Source organism: Vidua chalybeata, chromosome 4 (genome assembly GCF_026979565.1).
Source record: "Vidua chalybeata isolate OUT-0048 chromosome 4, bVidCha1 merged haplotype, whole genome shotgun sequence".
In the NCBI taxonomy this organism is placed as follows: domain Eukaryota; kingdom Metazoa; phylum Chordata; class Aves; order Passeriformes; family Viduidae; genus Vidua; species Vidua chalybeata.
Window position 1 is genome coordinate 43,526,122 of NC_071533.1, and position 18,910 is coordinate 43,545,031.

Genomic DNA, 18,910 nt, shown 5'->3' on the forward strand with positions numbered 1-18,910 from the left:
GGCAGTTGCTAGAAATTGAACTGAGCCATCATGCCAGAGCCAGAGCCATGGGGAACATTCTGCCAAGCATCAGCACCACACAGCCTGCAAATCCCACAAGATGCTTCCATGGACAAAGGAAGGAAAGCAGAAGCACAAGGGTTTTTTTTTTTTCTTCTCATTTATACACCAATATGCTTTTGAATTGCCTTGTCTCCAATCACACAGCACAATGGATTTAGGATTTTTAAGGTTATGAGTTACAACTAGAAAACAAATAGATAGTGATCCTAACATGTTTCCAACTTTCCTATTTGTGCAATTGTAAGACCAGGGATGAACAGGAGACAGATTTTATCAGCCATGCAGGTAAGGCATTGGTTGCTACATACAAAACTTTTTTTGCTCAGCCTTAAATGCCATCATTTGTACACACAGATAAGCATACAGGAAAATCATGCTTCCAAGGACTTCAATGTATGGACTGACAAGGACGGTAAGTGGTGCTATTAAAGGCTGTTTCAGAATGAAACAAATTCTGACAAAAGCACAGGATGCCATCTGTAAGTCATTATACATACTTCCTGAAATGCCATCGTAACTCACTATGGGCACTGTAATCCTTACAGAGAGCAGGTGAGATGTAGAAGCATAGAGAATACAGCCTCCTAGAGCTATTGACCAATATTCTTTGGTAAATCTAAAACTCTACAACTTTTCCCCGGCAAATGAGTTCCTGCAAGACTTGCTGTTGAGGTAGTAGCTGATGTCCTGGCTCCTGCAGCCTCACCCCACCTGCGCTGGAGCCAGGCTGTCACCCAAGTATACATTTCAGCCTTCATGGAGCCTGCGGGGGGGGTGAGCCAAAGTGGGAGAGACAAACTCCCAGGGAGTCTGGGAGCTGCTCTGCATGCTCACCATGACATGAAACTCTCTCTGCCAAAAGCAGAAAGAGGGAAAGTGTAGTAATCTAAAAACAATTGTATGTTCAATATTGTCATCTGTGAACAGTGTGGAGATGGTGTTAGGACAATGCTTATGGATACAGCAACAACAGAAGCACCTTGTACTATCAGTTTATATAATACTCTCCCTACATCTGATTTAATGCCTTAAATATGAAAATGGATTTAACTTTTAGAAGACATTAGCAGTATTCATTTATGATACTTTTCTTTTGTTTGAGCAGCACTTAGAGCCAGTTTTATTGCACTGCTTACATACTCAGATAACCCTGGGGCCATCAATGTCTATGAATCAAATATATAAAAATGAGCCACTTCTCCTGTCAAACGATACACAGTAATTTTAGAAGTATTTATCCTTTGTGTGAGCCATAAAAAAGAAAAAGTCAAAGGTAAAGAAGTCAAGCACTGCCAAAAACCTCACTGAAGAAACACGGGACTCTTACTCAGTGTGACATTGATCCTGATAAAAGAATTTGAACAGTCCAGCTGTGCAGCACTCAGTCTGTGCAGGGTGGGGTTATATCGCTTTTGTACAATAGATGTGCGACACTTGCTGGACTCAGATTGACTCATTAAGGGTATGAGGATGACATGTTTTAAAAAAAGGAAAACAACTGAAAGAGAAGTTAGTGACTTCTTAGGCTTTCTTCTTTTTTCAAATGTGCCACTTGACTTTATGTGTGACATTTTCATGTCAGTGCTGTAAAAATCCATGAGTTTGAGGCTGAGAAAGGAGTAGTCTCAGGTTCTACAGCTTAGCACTGCTGCACTGACTGAGACACTTCCTCATTAAATTGTTGAAGTTTATGTAACAGCAAGTGAAACCAAGATTAAATAATTCCCTTTTGACTGAGTAAAACAACTTTTTTTTGCACCACCTTGACTATAGAACTCATGAAATCTAAAATAAGTTACAATGTCTGATAGTATATGATTAATTTAATGTAAAATGTGTTTTCAAAGATACTGGAAGCTGTGATAGTTGCACAATATATTCATGCTGGATCACAGCTTGTAAATTCATGAGTACTTCCTAAGAAAACACCTCGTGGCCAATTCACACCTACTTGTTTTAGGTAGCAGGACTTCAAATACATATTACAAATAAATTATTCTGTTTTAGAAAAAGCATGGGATGGGTATTACTGTTTTCAATTCGTACCAGACGTCCTAGTATATTCAAAAGAGTAAGAACAAAACCTAATTGAAAACTTTCCTCTTTTCCACAGTGGAAAAGAGAACAGTTACATCACTCAAACACAGAACTGACAGTCTCACTAACCTTAATCTATCTGGATTTGCTGTTACATTGCTCTACTGCACATATTTCAGATGTTACAAGGCAGAACAAATTATCAAGGGTATGTACACCCTGCCAGCTACAAGGACAAAAGGTACAAACACACATAAGAGATAAGGCCATGACAAGTGCAGAAAAAAATTGCTTTTTGTTTTCAAAATGTCCTTCTTTTCTATCATAAACATATTTTTTCAAGAAATGTAAGATTCAGATTTTAAATAAATGTGTTTGCAAAAAAAAAAGAGGAGCTGAGCAGAGGCTGTTTATGAGATGTCTGCTTTCACACCACATGCTTTTACTAGCCAGATATCAAAATACTAGAGCCAAACTTGTCTGTGTACTTCATTGTTTACTCTCTCTCAGACTGGCATAGGCAAGCAGATGTAAAGTATTTCCAAATGGAAGCAGAGAGGGTACTAAATGACAGTCAGTGTTGGCACAGACTTTTGGTGTGTATAATCAGCAAGGTTTCAAGAGCTGTGTGATTCTTACAAAGCAGTACCATTACAGTCTGCTTCCCTCTTTCAGCTTCTCACAGCCATTGACCTTCAAGGACTTTCAAGGTCCTTGCAAGTGCCAACAAATTAATTAAAACTGCACAGGAATGTAACAGTCTCAGGAAAAGCAAGAGAAGTAGGGCTGAAAGTTCTGTTCCTGTTATTTTAGAGAAAGTATGTTTTAGACAAAAAAGAAAATCTTTGGTCTTCACATCCTTCCTAAGAATTTAGTAAATGCTTTTAAGGCACAGATTTCACACCATTGATATGATTTTGATTTACTGTCAAAAATACTTGGGTTTATGCAGAGATTATGTTAAACTTTTTGTGAAAAGAATGAATACCTGAATCACAAGCTCCTCCTCTTAGACCCTCTTGACTGAGTTAAGGATTGTCCAGCTGGCCAGAGAAATTACACATCTCCTGATCCCAGTCCTCCAAGGACACCCATGTACAAATGTGAAAGATGGTGAAGGAAGATCACAGTAGCAGTCACAGCAATCTGATCCAGCCTGACTTCTACTGATAAATTCCTTACCTCTCAGTACACATTAATCTCATAAAAAGTGGGCAGCAGGACCAAAAAGAAGAAACTTTAACAACAAAGGAGTTCATTACTGACAAGAAGTAGCAAACAGTAAGACATAAATAAATTGGAGTTTTTTTGAACATCTGTAACTGATAGCTTATGAAGTAGAATTAAGTATTGCTAGTACCAGAAAAATTTATTTTAGAAATCTCACTATGAGGTAATTTGTTGCATCCTGGGTTTTAGGTTCAGATTTGGGGTTCTGGTCTTTGTCAGCTTACCGGTTCCATGTATCCTCGTGTATCCCCCGTGTTTCCCCCCCCACAGAAGTTAGCCCCAGGCTGCCGGCCATTGGGTTTTCTCCCCTGCTACTCCTGTGCCCACTCCCCCGTCTGGTCCCCGGCAGTTCCGTGCTCGTCACCTCATTCTCGCGATCCTACTGGCCCTGAACCCCCGTGTCCGCCCCCGTCATGTCCCCATTGGCTGTTGTGGCAACATCACCGCCATGGCGTCTGTGTTCATTGGGCGGAGAGCTCCCATCCTCCCCTGTCCCACCCCTATATCCCTCCGCGGCACCCCAGCCTCGGGGCCAGATTCATCCAAGTGAGGCTGGGAGCAGCCGCAGCTTCTCCATCATGGCTCCCGTGACCAATAAAGCATCCAGCAGCCACACGGATGGATTTGGACAATTCCCTGCCTCTTCGTTTCCCTCCCTCGCGCCAATGACAAAGCGCGGCCAGCCCACCCCAGGGCGCAGCCGCAGAAGCGCCCGGAAGTAGCGGCGGCACCGACCCTGACGAGAAGCCGAGGTGCCAAGCCGCGTTCTCGGGAGCCGACCAGGGCAGGAAAAGTAACGCGCAGCCACAGTAATTTGCCTTTCTAAATATAAATTCTGGAGAATAGTAGAGGTATCTATGTTTAGAAGTCTATGGTCCAGTCTTGACCACTGAGAATATGCAGACTTGTGGCTGATCTTACCAAATGTTTTGGTCAAAGTTTCAACTTTATCCTCTCATTTCAAATATGAAAGTTAATTTTATGACAGCCCCAAGAACATCTCCCAAAAAATAAGAAAAGGCTAGAACTCACAGTACAGTTATTCCTATGTTTTTTTAAAAGTAGCACAATACACTGGAAGAGTGAAGCCTTCTCTATATATCTTAATGAACTGAGAGGAAAGAGCCTTCTAAATGTGACCGATCCATGGCAAGAAGCTGCTGTAGTTCTTGGGGACAAAGGCCACAGTAATTTTTCAGTGCGAGTAAGAAGTAATTTCCTCTCCTAGCACTCCTTGTGTTCTCGTTTCTTCTGCACAAAACAAACTGTCAAAGAAAGGTTTGCTACAGCTCTGCTCTTCAGAAAGGTCTGAATGCAGAACATCTTCATCACAGGTGGAGATTTGCAGCTGGCTGTTTGCTCAGCCCCTGCTCTGCAGTGATACTCTGATATTGGCTTCTCTTTTGTGGTCTCTCCCTTCCCATATCCATCAACAGAGAAATTGTACTTGTCTGCTACTGGTACTCAGTGATGACAGCACCTACAGAATATATAGAACAGCTGAGCAAAATCAGTCCTTTTAAAAGGAAAGTATCCAGGCCTTGCTTGTCACATTTCACGTGTGAGCAAACCTAACTTTATCTGCACACGATTGTCCTTGTAAGGACAGGAGGAGGTATACCAGTAGATATGCAAAAAACCCCAAGCAGTGACTTCAGACCTCCTTTTTACTAAGGTGATTCTCTGAATCTCGAATCTTCTGTGACATTCAGTAATGAGTGCTACATACTTTTTTACTCATTTTTGTCCTCATTGTTGCATACATCATATGCCCTCTACACACAAAGCTGCAATGAGTTACAAAAGCAGCAGTGATAGTTCTAAGACATGACAGTTTCTCATTTCAATGGATAGTTCAGGGACTGTTTCAACCACTGTGAACTTCCTTAATAACACTACTTAACATCAGGTTTACTCTCATTTAATAATTTTAATTTCCCACAATCTAAAATGTTGGATTAATTTAAATTTGATCTATTCCTCACCTCTCCCCAGGCAGCAGGTGGAGGCTCCACAGGAGGGTAATATTTGGGGACATCCCAAGCCACTGCAGCCATGAACCACTTGAAATCTTTACACTTAAGGTGCTTGCGCAGCTCCTTCTGGGCAGAGATGTCACCAGTGGAGAGATGTCTGTACTCAGGCCGTCGCTGGTAAATGTACTCTGCAAACTCATCCATCCACGTCTCAGCCACTCGCTTCAGGTTCTGCGTGGCACAAAAAAGAGTAACATTAATTTCTACATGTTTTGAGTGGGAAAATTTTAAACAAAACAAAACAAGAAATCAGCATTCCACACAATTTTTAAGCTTAGCTGGTCTCATTTCTCAGTCTTAAAACCTGGAAAAGTTCCAGTAACCGTATGCTATCTTTATTGCAGTGTTGAGCAAACACTACAGAGTACTAAGTACCCTGCTTTCCTGCTGGCTCTGTGAGAGACAGCCTTCTGTATGTTGAACATCTTATTTTCCTTCACATTCTTTATGCATATTCTTCATATGGGCTTTTGATTAATGATGGATGTTGATCAATTTCCTTTCAGCTGCTTACATTGGTCCCTGTTTTTTCCCCTGTTATTTCAGACCTGCTAACATGGAAGAATGGTTCAAATTCTTCCTTCTGATGTATTTCACGTTGCATTTGAAAAGCATCTGAATTTCAATCTGTCATGATGCTGCTTAGTCACCAAGCAATTCCTACCTAAATTTTAGGATGAGGTCTTACAAGTGAATGTTTGGGGGCAAGCAGCCCTGAAGAGGAGTTGATCTGAAGAAAAAGACCTCCTGGGATAGAAACCACAACAACCTGTGGCTTTCTGCACTCACTCATCCTATGAACATATCTAGGACTATTTAGGTTCCATGAAATCCAGTTCTGGCTGTGTTCCACAAAGTCCATTTTTGTTGGCATTTTATAGGAAACAGAATTACTTATTTTGCTGCATAATAAGTTATTCAAATTATTATTAATTAAATTAGCTGCCTCAAATTAAAAAATAAAACAAATACAATTGCAAAGGAAAGTTCTGGGTAGAGTGAAGAGATATATTTTATTATTATTTACCACCAGGAAGAGGGCATTTTTTTCTGGTTTTTTTTGTGTGTTTTTAAAATTCCTCCTGCAACCCAATCCACACAAATTTATAAGCAGATATTGTAGTGGAATATGGAATTGGTCTATTCTGTATTGCCACAGCTGCCCAATAACCTTTTATCCCACCAGCAAAGCAACATCTCTCTGGATGACATTGAGACACTAGGGTGTTCTTACTGCTTTGTATGTAAAAACAAGATAATTAAGTTTTATAACATTCTTTTTATAGAACACTAACTACAAAGTGCTGAGATTCACTCTGTAATAAGCTGGAGGACAACATACATCTGATTATCATCAACATAAGGTAATGCTTCTTTTCAGAACATTCTCTGCATCTAAGTAAGCTGGATTCATACTCTGACTTGCCTTCAAGAGTCACTGGAAAATGCTTTTCCTGAATTTTATTAATCCATGTAAACTAAATGTCTCTAAACTAATAAGGCCTATCTGAATACAAAGACAGCAAGACACAGAACAAAGGAAGTACTTTTAGCTGACACTGCAAGATAAGTTTCTATGAGCTTTCTCTCTGTGAAGCAAATATGTTAAACCTGCAGGGACAAAGCAAGTAACACTAAAGCAGTGTAAGAATTCACAACACTCATATCCTTATTCAAAAATGGCTTGTGCCCCACATAAGTTTGACTTGTGTTGTAATTTCATGAAGACCTAAATAGCTTTACAAGAAATTAGAATTCAAGAATAGGAACTGGGTAGGACAAAGAAAACCAGAAAAAAATCAAGAACATAATCTAAATGACAATCTCACCTTTATAGCAGAAAACCTGTAACACAGAAATTTTCTGACACATAAAAATACTATGTGATGAGATTTTGTACATGAGGCAAAAAAAATATTATTAGGAACATTAAACAAAAAGCCAAAGTAATGAAAGTATGTGTGATTTCTTGCATATCTTTCACTGCAATGCTGTATACCTCATTTGCCACAATGCAAATGCAGTTTAGGACTGTTCTATAAAATAGTTTTTTGCAATCATTTCATCTGGTAGGCTATTTTCATATTTAAAAATCATACTATAAAAAGAGCCATACAGTAAAAGTACAGTAAAAAATAAAAAGTTCCCTTAGGAAAGAAAAATTCAATGTAAGTCTTGCACCACCTATACTAAGAGTAGTCTCTGATGGACTTTCTTCTTTAGTTACTTGGCTGCACTAAAAGGACTGCATTCTGCTTTAGATAATTGTTACCGATAAAACATGAGTCCAACAAAAATCTTGATATTACTGGTCACTAGCTCAAAATTCTCATTCACCGGTCAAAAACTCTTTGTTTTCCAATACCACCTTTATAACTGTTTGGGTTTCATGTGTATTTTTGTGTAAACCCATCAAACACAGTATTAAAAAAAAAGAGTCAGTTCCTCCCATGATTCCCCATGTATCAGGTAGGACACTTTGGATAAATCTATTTAAAACTTTGCTTCCCTGTTCTTCTAAGACTGTTCTTTCCATCATATGCTAAAAATCGCCTGTAATGAACTAGTATATTATCCTTCCTCTGTTTATACATTTATTTCATAAGCCAAACCCTTATGAGGCAGCCCTTTCAATAGGTTTGTTTTTAAAAATACAGCCTTTCAAGAAGTTCGTTTTTAAAAATACAGGCTCTTGATTTGCTAGCTCTAAATCTTCAGACTACTTATGAACATGACCAAAAGGAACACTCTGTTCTGGAGTAGTGAGAAGCTGTTTCTGGGGCAAGCACTCAGCATCTAAACAATTTAGTTGTTGACCTCAGTTAGCCTGGGTTAGCATTTCTTATCGTTATTACCACTATACAAGCTTAGAAATCACCATACTTCCTTTTAACATAAATGTGTCCAGACTAGTAGCGAAATTCCCCATACTTGAATTGAATGCAGTCAGGAAGAGCTGCTGTACTGAAAGCTAGTTTGGTGCAACCTTGCACAGAAAAGGCAAACATCATCTATGTTCTTATTTAGAACACAGCATGTTCCTGGAACAAAAGTACAGGCTGTCCAAGATGAGATGGGTGAACTTGTAAGCTGAAAAATCCCCATTCTGTGGCTGTCTAGCAGCATGATAAATTGCTAAGAGAACCTAAGAGAACCTCTTAGGACCATAACTCTTCTCTGCAAATTATAGTAGGGAGCTGCTTGGCTTTTACTCATCCTATCTGAGGAGCACAACCAAAATCAGAGCCCTAATTTCTGAGCACTTTAGGCCTACCAATCAAATGACTTACTGCAAGGTAAGGATGTGATTTCAAGTACTTTACAAGTCTTCCAGAGCTGCCATTCCCATAATTTGGGTGGATGTCTGACACAGTGGATGGAGGAAGGAAAATGGTCACTTCCTCCTTGCCTGACCCTTGGGTGAGGCTAGATACAAGCTGAGCATGTCATATGAGCCCCAGAAATGGGAATGGTTTTGAATAGCTACCCAATCTTGACAGAGTGTAGCTGTAAACCAGGCTTTAAGCAGTTTGACTTTGATATGATTTTACTCTGCGTGGGTATACTGCCCCAGAACTTGCATGCCAAAGAACTTTAAGAGCCTACCAGATTAGGTTGCATTTTGTGAATGTCTTACAACATCATTTAACCACTTATTTCACTTTCATCATCATGAGACAGTTAAGTTTCACAGTGAAACTAATCTTCAAATAATTTAGAGTCAACAGGCATTAGATTTGAATCTTCTTGATTTCTGTCTCCTGTTAGTATTCATGTAATCTTCTACAGAAAACTCCTTTAAATGTCAGTTTCTCAAATGGCATAAAATATCTCTATAGGAAAAACCAGTTCTGGCATATCTTTCTGGTAGATCACTCTTGCTTGGATTCAATCTGAAAATCTCATGTAAATGCATGTGGAAAGGAAAAAATGAAAAATAGAATCATAGAATCATTTAGATTCAAACTGACCTCAAAGATCATCAAGTCCAGCTGTTAACCCAGCACTGCCAAGTCCACCACTAAACCATGTCCCTAAGTGTCACATCTACATGGCTTTTAAATACCTCCAGGGACGGTGACTCAACCACTTCCCCGGGCAGCCTGTTCCAATGCTTGACAACATGTTTCTACAGCTGTAAATGGCGTAGCTTAGCTTGGTTGACAAATTCATTGCAAGGCTACAGATGTCCAGATTGGTTACTCTTAATAGGAAAAAAAAATAAGGAAAAAAAATTAAATAAAAACAATTCAATGAAGATCAATTAATTATTAATTAGTTACATGAATTGACACACAAAATAAAGAAGTCACTCTAAGTGGACATCTGAGGAGGATCTCAGGACCTATCCAAGAAGACCAATGACAATTTAAATTTTTTAATTTTAAGTGAAAAATTTCTGTATGAGAATCAGTAAGGCCAATGGTATTTCAGTAGATGCATATTTCTATATGTTAGGTTGTAACAGCTGTCACAAAGAGACTGTGAGATGAATACAACAGTGACAGCAACCACACTGAGTCATCAGCTGTCATCAGTTGCTCATTTATGTGTTCTTGATATAATCTTAATCACTGTTACAGTTTTACTCTCTGGTAAATTCTTTACCACTGGGCTTACATTTAGACAAGTTTTATTTAAGTTTATATAAACTCATACATTTAATTTTGCTTTGTATTTTTACTCAACAATAGTCACCAGGACAGTAAGCTACGATGTCACTGATACATGGATGTCATGGTTTAACCTCAGCTGACAAGTAAGCACCACACAGCCACTTCCTCGGTCCTCCTTAAAGGGGTGGGAGAGAGAATCCAAAGAGTGAAAGTGAGAGAACTCAAGAGTTGAGATAAGGACAATTTAACAGGGAAAGGAAGAACTGTGCACACAAGCAGAGCCATTCAACTCTTCCCATAGGAAGGCTGGTGTTCAGCCGGCTCCAGGAAAGCAGGGCTCCTTCATGCCTAATGGCGATTTGGGAGGACAAACATCAACACTCTAAACACCTTTCCTTCCTCCTTCTCCCTCAGCTTTATATACTGAGCCTGATGCCATATGGTCTGGAATATCCCTGTGGTCAATTTGGATCAGCTGTCCTAGCTGTGTCTCTTCCCAGCTCCTCACCCTGCTTGCTGGGTGGGGGGATGGTGTGAGGAGCAGAAAAGGCCTTGACCCAGTGCAAGCCCTGCTGAGCAATAGGGAAAATATCTCTACATTGATAACAGTTTCCAGCGCTAATCCAAAACACAGCTCCATACTAACTACTCTCAAGAACATTAACTCTATCCCAGCTAAAGCCAGCACAGCATACTTCAATAAAAGAGTTTAAATCAACTTGACTGGAGAAAGAGAGAGACAAATGAGGACTTCTGCACTTGAAAAAAGAAATCTTTTCATGGGTCATTTTGTTCAGTGAGTAGGGTAGATACACCTCTGTGACTGTCCCTTTTTTAAGTTTGTAAGACCACCTGTCATTTTCAAGAGACATGATATTACTCAGTGAGAAGAAAGCAGACACTGACCATAAGAATGGAACATCAGGGTGAGACAGGGACATGTCAAAGAACAGGTCCATAAATATTAGCTCTAAGCAAAGTTTAACTGGATTAGTCCAGTTAAAAGAGCACAATGGTTCTATTGTTTGTTTCATTTTGCCTGCATAACCTGTTTTTTTCTGCTTTTGTGTCTATCTCACCACATGAAACCGACCCTGATCTCAATCTATAGACTTTACTTTTGTCAATATTAAACTACTACTGGAACAGTTGAAACCTGTAATGAGATCCTATTGTCCTGCATTTAATCTGAACATTTTCCAGGAAGCTGGATATCACCAGCTGGTATTTGTCATATGAGACAGGACATCAAAATCACTTTCAGTTATGTCAATCAAATACGAATCACCGCAGCATGTCTGAGGCCCAACTGTATTTTGGTTGTGAAATCTAAGAGGGAACATTATTGTTTACTTGCCAAGAATAATAAAACAATCTCGGCAACTACTGACATATTAATCTCTTTTTCTTCCTAATAAAATTCTAGTGGTACTATTTTCACTTCACCTACATCATCTTACCAATTTAAATTGTTCTATTTTTGTTTTGTGAAGCACAGTATTGTTGCTAATTCAAAATGAGTGCCCTGTTTACCTCTAAAAGCAGCTGTATTTAATTTGTCTGGAAATAATATGATATTTCATTTGTTTTACACAAAATGTATTTAAAAAGTGCACTGGGATCTATCCAGTCAAGATAACTCTATGTTCCTCTGGAATATGAGTAGCATAATGTTACAATGAATCATTACAGAGAAGAGAACAAAGTGACTGGAGGAGCTCATCCAACAAGTATGGATTAATGTACCAGAAGCAGCAGGGTATAAAACTCCAGAGCACTCACAAGGAGAAAAACTATACCCTCAGTTTTGTGCAAAGATCCTTCCATCAATGTCAGAACACAAAGTTTATAATTTCTGTGAATTTCTACAGCAGGAAAACAATAAAACATTTCCTAGACACTAACCACAGTCTTGTGATGTTAAGGTTTTAATACTTTAACCTGCCCACATCAGTTAAGCTCCAATGGGGGGGTTTCATACCTTTCCCTTTCTCCCCTAACTCCCTTTTAATTTACACAGTGCTACTGCTTGTCAATATTTCCCCTTCTTGGGTATCTTATTTTGGTTCTTTACACATAACTGTGTTTAAAACTTAACTGGGTTTCATATCAGAAATATTTATGTAAAAAACTCCAAGAACCAGCAAAACCCAACCAAATAAAGAGATGTCTGCAGGCATAAAAGAAATGCATATGCATGGAAGACAGTATTCTAACTAGGTGACAAAGCTTGTGTGGTATATAAATAAATCTTCTGATTTATTGTGAGTTAGCACAGCTGGCAGAGAGGCAAGAGCCAATTTATTTTCAGCCAGTAGTCTGCAAATACCTAGAACTGAAATTCCACAGACGTCATCTGAACACAAACAGGATTTCGTCCTCTCTATAAAAGTTTGCATCTCCACCAGGTACACAAAAATAATAATATAGGATCCATGCACTGGAAAATCTAAACCTCTTACTCACATAAGGCCAGCCTGCAGAGTCTGGGGGCAGGGATGTTTCCATTTCTAGTGAGGATGATGCCTGCTCCCAGCTCTGTGGCTGTGAGGGGACTGAGATTGGAGAAAACATAAAAAGCAAATCCAAAAAAATACTTTGCCTTTTTTGTATTCAAGGATTAGAAGATCAAAGAATCACAGAATGGGTAATGCTTGCAGGAACCACAGGGGGTCATCTGGTCCAGCTTCCCTGCTCAAGCAGGCTCATACCAGAGCACATGGCACAGGATTGTGTCTAGATGGTTCTTGAACATCCCCAGTGAGGGAGACTCCACAACCTCCCTGGACAATCTGTTCTGGTGTTCAGTCACCCATACATTAAAGAAGTTCTTCCTCGTGTTCAGCTGGAACTTCCTGTGCATTAATTTCTGCCCATTGCCTCTTGTCCCATTGCTTGGAACCACTGAGCAGAGCCTGGCTCCATCCTTTTGGCACCCTCCCTTCAGATACTGACAGACATTGATGAGGTCTCCTCTCAGTTGTCCCTTCACAAGGCTGAACAGGCCTTGAGAAGGCCTCCCTCAGCCTTTCCTTATAAGAGAGATGCTCCATTTCCTTAGTCATCTTTATTGCCCTCTCCAGAAGCTCCATGTCTCTCTTGTCCTGAAGAGCCCAGAACTGGACACAGCAATCCACGTGAGGACTCACCAGAGCTGAGTAAAGGTGCAGGATCACCTCCCTTGACCTGCTGGAATGCTCTTCCTAACGCACCCCAAGTTACCGTTGGCCTCTTGGCCACAAGGTCACGCTGCTGGCTCATGGACAGCTTGGTGTCCACCAGGACCCCCAGGTCCTTCTCCTTAGAGCTGCTTCCCAGCAGCTCAGCCTCCAGCCTGAACTGGTGCCTGGGGTTATTCCCTCCCCAGGTGTGGGACCCTGCATTTGCCTTTGCTGAATTTCAGCTGGTTCCTCTCTGCCCATCTCTCCAACCTGCCAAGGTCCCTCTGAAGGACTGCACAACATGCTGGGGTATTGGCCACTCCTCCAAGCTTTCTGTCATCACTCAACTTGCTGAGGAGGCATCTGCCCCTTCATTCAAGTAATTCTGAACCAATGAATAAGTTAAATAATAGTGGGCCCAACTAGAGGCCTCCAACTAGACCCTGTGCCACTGATTACAATCCTCTGGAATCTGCCATTCTTCCTCATAGAGCCAGCCTCACAGTCCACCCATCTAACTAATTCTCCTTGAGTTTGCCTATGAGGATATTATGTGAGACGGTGTCAAAAGACTTGTCAAAGTCAAGGATAATAATTTAAATATTTCCTTTGGTAAGTACTCTGTTTGAGATCTCAGTTTAATTAATTTTAATAATAAATTTATAAATCTCTTAATGAAAAATATTACAATGGAAACTTAACAGCTGTATTGTGTAATAATCATAGTTATCATGTATTATAGCAGTGCTGTTCTAAGAAGGTGATTCTTGCCCGATTCCTTGATAATGTGCCTGTTCTAAGCTGGCACTGTACCTGCTCACTGTGGTTGCTGAATCATAACTGACTTTTTGCTACAGTCTTTTGTGCTACAGAGGTGATTGCAAAAGTGCCAGCAGTGTTCCCTGAATAGCATGCCACATCTATCCATGCACACTCTGGTCACGAGAAAATGTAGCCATCACCTAACTGATTGTCCTGATTCTTTAATCTGCCTGGAAAAAGAATATAAAATGTTCATGGACCACTTGAAGAAACTCCCCAGTATTGTTTGCAGATGGAAAAAATAGACCAAAACAGTCATATTAAAGGAAGCTCTGACAAAATTGCAAGTGTGGCCAGAGCACCAGATGATATAGTTACAATAATTTTCTTTGAAGATCCCTTTTGAAGCCACACAAAAAGGCTGAGACAATGGTTCAGGTGGGAATCTGAGCCCACTTTTACCAGCTGAATTCCTAAACCCAAACTCGTGCAAGTTCCAATTCAGTGACACCATGTAATGAGAGAAATGTCAATGTGCTTGTGCCTGATGTGCCAGACAGTCATTGTGCTGTGGGATCCCATGTCCTGGCAGGCAGGGAGGAATTCAACTTAAGGTTAGGATTCACCACCCTGCTGGGTTAGCATCCAATTTGAATTTCAGTGGGCTTGCCCTTCCATTTAAAAAGCCCTAATGTGCTAATGTTCTGTGGTTAATCCTAAAATGCTGTGTAAAATACATGCAAGAAAAAGAAATTCTGTAGATATATTTGGAAACTTAGTTCATCTATGCATATCCTATAGAACAGTGAAATGTTATTGATATATTTCTTACAGCTTCTATAGAACCACAAATAGAAAAAAAAAAAAACACCCAAAAAGCAAATACAAAACTAAAGAAAATAAATAATAAATTGAGATACACCTAGAAGAAAATGCTAAGAATATTCTGAAGTCCAGTTTCATAGGTATCTGGCTAAAAGTAAATGGCTTAGCTAGAATTGTTAAAAGGGAAGCAACAATCAGAAATACAAAAAGCAACTAAAAGAATCCAGTAAAACAAATCAGCAGTTTTTAGGATCTGAAGATTTGCTTTCTAAACATGTCTTACCTAAAACAAACAGGCAAAATTAGTTATTATTTACTGCAGTTTTATGCAGAGTTTGACAGGTTTGGAATGAATGAATAATTATGTGATGCTTCCAGGTTATAAAGTAGAATCAGTGTTGACATCTGCATGCCTATTGATATTTCTTTATGTGCAATTGCCTGAAAATTTAATACTTACTGCTTTTGGAAAGCAGCAATGTCTTAAGATGTGCAGAAAAAAAAAAATCACTCTTTTTATCTACATTTGATTGTCAGAATCCGTTTATAAATCTGCTATGCATGTTTATGGCTTTCTTTAATTTTGCCTGCACCACCAAACAATATTACTAACTGTTTTATATGTGTATGCTTTTCAATTTATGTGGGATGTGGTAGCAACCAATATGCAAAGCTTCCCCAATCTTGAGTGACAGGTAAGATAGAAAATGGATGTCATCATCCATACTATTGTGTGTGGTGCAGTAATGATTATTTAGTGATGGGGATGTGTCTAAGGTAGATAAAAGTTTACTAATTCTTCTGTAGGAGGCATCCCTGCAACTTTTAGCTTTCTGAGAAAAAGAAATCTGTGCCAAACTCTTTGCCTGTCTGAAATGATGACCTTACATTGTTAAAATACACACAGATGAAGAGACGAAGATTAACTCAACAAGAAAAAAATATTTTTGTCATTTACAGAAACTGCTGGGGAACTCCCTGCTGAAGCTGGAGGGTGAAGACCGTTTGGATATAAATTGCACAATGCCCTTCAGTGACCAGGTAATGGTCATGTGCACTTGGTCTTTCTCAGTAGTGGGTAATTGGTTCAGGGAAACGGTATCTTGATTGCACTATGTGTAGTTAGTGCAACAAAACAACAACTAGTGTTGTTAGTGCAACAAAATTTTTGACAGGTCTCTGATTTATTAAAGCATACATGATTCTCATGCTCTCTAAACAGATACTGAGATTGGTCAAGTGTTACATAGCTGGCTGAAACTGTGTATTGAAACTCACTCCTAAAAGATAAAGAGAGGTGAAATCCTAAGGGAAGGTAGAACGTTCACTTTAAAGATTATGTTTTAACAGTAAGCATAAGCTGAAACAGCTTGAAAGGAAATCCATGGCATGATTTGGGCTATGCCTGCATTTGTCTGGAAGCTCTGTTCTCTTCCTAATTCCAGTCCCCATTTCCCTTGTGCTGGTGCTGGGGAAGAGGACGGTAAAATCTGTCAACCTTTTATGCAGTATCTGCACAAGGGGAAATTCTCCCTGATTAACAAAGGTCTCTTGCAATGATTTATAGAATCAGAGTCGGGCTTTCTAGGGCTCATTCCTTTGTGAACTGCATCTCCAGCATGCTCCTTTAAACAGCAGAAGGTGGAAAAGGATTTAGTAAAAACCATTGTGGAAACTACTTAGTAGTGAAAAGTACTTCTTTTGGCAGTGGGAATAATATTTCCAGATATTCTTGAGTGTGTAACTCATTATATATTTGAACTAGAAGGAAGGTTTGATAAAAAACTTATAAGGCGTAGATTATAATCTTTGGATAATATAACATTTGGAGGATAAAGCAAAGACAGTTAAAATATCCAGGCCACTCCTGTGGATAGTTGCCTAATATAATTTTGGCTAACAGCTCCGTTTGGGGCTGACACGCTGAAGATTAATCTGTCCTTGATTTTCTTTTTCTGGCAAGGATGAGTGAAAGAGAGTATTTTTAGATTTAAAGTTACACACAATATGATGGGTCAAGGACCCATATTTCTTGACTAGTTATTGAAATAGCCCAAAACACCAATACAGATACTCTTGTGCTCTTGTTAGCCTTGATGCAATGCAAAAAATACTGTACTGGAAAGAAGCTGTGAATCTGTATGTCACAAATTTACCTAAGCATCATGTTTTGGACTGACACAACACAGAAAGAACTATCCATTTTTGAATAGAAGGATAAGACCCACCACTAGATCTTTTCCCACAAGTTATAAAATAATCAGTCTGTGCATGGGCAGAGAAATCAGATTTATAACTGGAAATGTTTTTTTCATTAATATTTCATAAATGATTTATTGAAATCAAGCTAAAATAAACAGTATAGGGAGGCTGCAGGCTGTGGCTACCTGATGGTTGTAGCCATCACAGTGCCACCATGAAAGCCAGTTAAGTGCAGAACTGTGCAAGATGCCAGTAGCACAAATAGACATTACTGTATTTTTCTCCTATATGAGTGCATGATACAGCATATTCTATAACAAGATACTATGTGCTGTAACAGAAAGAAAACAGAGAGTTGAGAGGTTTGAATTTCTTATTTCCAGTTGTGTGTGATTTTTTGCAGGGAGAATCATTAATGAAACAGTTTCATTCAGGCAGTCCAAAAATCTGGATGGGGCAATTCTGACAGGACACAGAGCTATACTTGGGGAAGAGATTCATCTCACAATTTAGTCAATACAATTTTTGCCCCCACCACTAATTCCACTACTGAATGTGTGTCACAGTGTCTACACAGATGCCCTGTTAATGCAAATTCTTCTTTCTGTCTAGCCAGCTGTCAGGCAGGCAGCATAGGCAGCCTCCTTTTTCTGCTGCAGTTAGTACAGCAAGCCTTGTCCTGCGGTGCTGAAACTGAGAATATCTCCCCCTTAAAGCAAGAAATTCATTCTTTTATTCATAACACATTTTCATTATTAAGAAAAAACTATGATTCATAAAATATTACCCTGTGGCAATATGCAGACTTTAATATTAATGCCATTCTATTATTAAAAAAAAAATCCTCTAAACCAGAAAAGATTAAACTCAAGCATGAATAAATACCAGTATCTTCCTGGAAGCTACATCTGTGCCCTTCATCTCCCATCTTTTGACATCCTGTGAACACCTCCAGAAAGTTACAGAACATTTTCTCTTGAGCAAAAAGCCCCTCATGGACATGAATGTGTTCAGTAGTCTTTGAGAAATGTCTAGAGATCTTGTATTTTCTCACTCTCACAGCTCCAAGCTGGCTGTATTCCACAACCAGATTTTACACAATAATCAGACACTCACTCAAATAATTGTTACTCAGTCCCTTTGCCTCAGAAAACATCCCTTCCATGAGATTCTGCCAATTCTGCTGACTGATAAGAAAATGTGCATTCAAATTGGCCCTGCTTACAAAAACTATGACTGACAACACTGTACAATTTGAGAACCACAAGCCTTAGGTTATTCCTAGGTTCTTTTGAATCAGCATGAAACGTGTTTCTGTGCTGAGATGTCCAACCCTGTAATTTTAAGCTTCCATTTTATTCCTGGCAATCTTATCTCTGAAAGGCAGGATAACTGCAGTAATTGCATATCTCATTGCAGAAAAATAAAGAAACATTCATTTTCCATTTTCATAGTTTACTGGAAACTGGTTCACAAGGAATGAAGAGACTGATAATGAATGAAAATGAAAAACAGCAAGACCCAATTACTCACCCGTGCAAGGCTGGTTCCAGAAGGGACTTTGTATGGGACGTACTTTCTGTAGATATGTCCAACTCGAGAGCATGGAACATCATACATGCCACCTCCACACATCCACACCTGGAAAGCAGACAGAAAGCAAGTGAAAAAATGATTCCTGGAAACAAATGAGACAAAAAAAGCACGTTTTAATGAATGTGCATTAGAAAAAACCACATCATTCTGTGCTGACCCCTCCCACAGACATGGTGGCCTTCTTGGCATGCTGGTAACGGGGATATCATAATGTGGCAGACTCTCCCACCAGAATCTCACTCTACAAAAGCAGAGTATGTTCAAAAGAAAATTATAAAATATATATAAATAGAATAGGAATAGGAATAGAACAGTTTGGGTTGTAAGGGAGTTTAAATTCAGCCACTTTCATTGTGTTTGCCTGTTTGTGTTATAGTGGGTA

General features: G+C 39.3%; 1 protein-coding gene across 1 annotated transcript in view; it reads right to left on the reverse strand.

Moving 5' to 3' along the window:
- Positions 1–18,910, reverse strand: part of GALNTL6 (polypeptide N-acetylgalactosaminyltransferase like 6) — a 433,114-nt gene that overhangs the window by 15,289 nt on the left and 398,915 nt on the right. Inside the window, exons 8-9 of the mRNA XM_053941431.1 lie at positions 18,466–18,573; positions 5,316–5,537 (exon numbers count right to left, since the gene is read on the reverse strand). Coding sequence (XP_053797406.1) covers positions 5,316–5,537; positions 18,466–18,573 — 330 coding nt within the window. The remainder of the gene's footprint in view (positions 1–5,315; positions 5,538–18,465; positions 18,574–18,910) is intronic.